The sequence below is a fragment of the Musa acuminata genome, unplaced genomic scaffold, assembly GCF_036884655.1.
Source record: "Musa acuminata AAA Group cultivar baxijiao unplaced genomic scaffold, Cavendish_Baxijiao_AAA HiC_scaffold_598, whole genome shotgun sequence".
Taxonomy (NCBI): domain Eukaryota; kingdom Viridiplantae; phylum Streptophyta; class Magnoliopsida; order Zingiberales; family Musaceae; genus Musa; species Musa acuminata.
The window spans coordinates 1-1,764 of NW_027020837.1; the positions used below are offsets into that span (position 1 = coordinate 1).

Here is a 1,764-nt window from a genome sequence, read left to right on the forward strand (position 1 = left end):
CCAAGCCTCTTAAAGAAGCCAGCGTCAAAGGGAACGACACCACTCAATAAATTACTGCTCAAATTAAGGTGATACAGCTTCTCAAGGTCACTCAACCCCGCTGGAATCCCACCTGTGAGCCTGTTGTTCTCGAGGGACAGAGTGGTGAGATTTCGTAGCCAAGCAAAGCTCCCTGGTATCACGCCGGAGTAACCCGAATTAGATAGGCGAAGCTCTTGAAGCTTGGCCAACCTCCCCAGCTGCCACGGCAACTTTACGAACATTGGGTTGTCGTCCATTATGAAGTACTGGAGGTTCTGGAGCTTGGCTATGCCTTTTGGGAACTCCCCACTGAGGTTGTTGTTGCTGATGGCTAAGAAATCAAGGAAGCGGAGGTTCTGGAGGCTATCAGGTACGATTCCAGCGATTGAATTTGAGCTCAGGTCAAGCTTTTGAAGCAGGCGCAGCTGGCCAATGGATGGTGGGATGGATCCAGCGAGGGAATTATAGCTTAGGTCAAGGCCTACCAGGTCCTTAAGCCTACCTATCTGGCTCGGGATGCTGCCTGTAAGGAAGTTGTAGCTGAGGTCGAGATGGACGAGGGAGTTTAGCTCAGAGATGCTGTCAGGGATTGTACCATGCAGTCGGTTTTGCGAGAGAGTGAGGACCCGAAGGGAGGTGATGGAGAAAATGTGGGATGGAATAGCACCTACGAAGGATGGGTTTGATATCAGACTGAGCTGCTGGAGTGAAGCATATGCTGGTGGTGATGCTTTACGAGTGGGCGGCGGAAGGGAGAGGCTGGTCTCCACACCCTTGAAGCAGTCCAAGAAGAAGATGGACGCGAGGTAAGGGAGTTCAAAGATCTCGGACGGGAAGGTGGCGCTCTCCTTGCAGGTCGGGTTGGGCGCAACGCCGAAGTCCAGCCTTGTGACATGGAGCAGGTTGTCCAAGCCTGGCTTGCATTCAATCCCAGGCCATGAGGAGTCCGGCTTGCAGGGATCAGGGTTGGAGGACCTCCAGTCCCTGTCAGAGGACATGTTCTTCATCACACAGAACAGGGTGTCCCTCTCAACGGGGTCCATGGTGATGGACGCCAGCACCGGGTCATTGGCCCTCGGTTCGTTCCCTTTCGTGTTGCTGAACGCAGAGACGCATGCCAAAGACGAGAAGAGAAGGGGGAGCAGGGTCAGAAGCAGGAGGTGAGAGGGCAAAAATTTGGCGTGAGACATCGTAATCAGGGAGGGGAAGCTCAAGCGGAGATGGCGGAAAGGTCTTAGTCTTACAGTGTTGGGCTGGATTCTCATGACAGCACTCGAGAGACGGTGCGAGGAAGAAGATGAACCGCAGTGGGGTTTGATGCGACTGATATGATGGGTTGGTGGGGCACCGGTGTTCTACGTTGGAGACGTGCAACCATGTAGGGTCAACAAGGATTGGAATGGAGATTCATCAGCGGCAGCTCGTGCTCCTCTTCCACCGCTGCCACACGTGCACGCAGGATTACAGGGCGGCCTCCGTCCAAGCATGTGCATCGGCTCATCGTTTGACCGCAACTGTCGTTGGAACTTAAATGCAAGCTCGGGTCTTCGTCACCAGCTTAAGCTTCTGGGAACCCGACCAAGATCTTCTACGTGAAGCTAATTAGCAGTGCTCGCAGCAGACAAATGCAGTCTTGCAGTCGAAGTTAGTCATTCGGAGGAGATCAGATCAGCCGTAGACTCTGACAATAATAGATGTGACTGAACACAGCTGGGCCCGAGAGGGCCTGAGATTGTTGAAGGT

General features: G+C 53.6%; 1 protein-coding gene across 1 annotated transcript; it reads right to left on the reverse strand.

Annotated features, from left to right (window-relative positions):
- Positions 1-6: 6 nt before the first annotated feature.
- On the reverse strand, positions 7-1,265 carry LOC135662223 (receptor like protein 29-like; the record flags this gene model as incomplete). Its single annotated transcript, XM_065176617.1, has 1 exon — positions 7-1,265. A coding segment is annotated over exon 1 (1,205 nt), but the record flags the coding sequence as incomplete, so codon positions are not given.
- Positions 1,266-1,764: the final 499 nt, after the last annotated feature.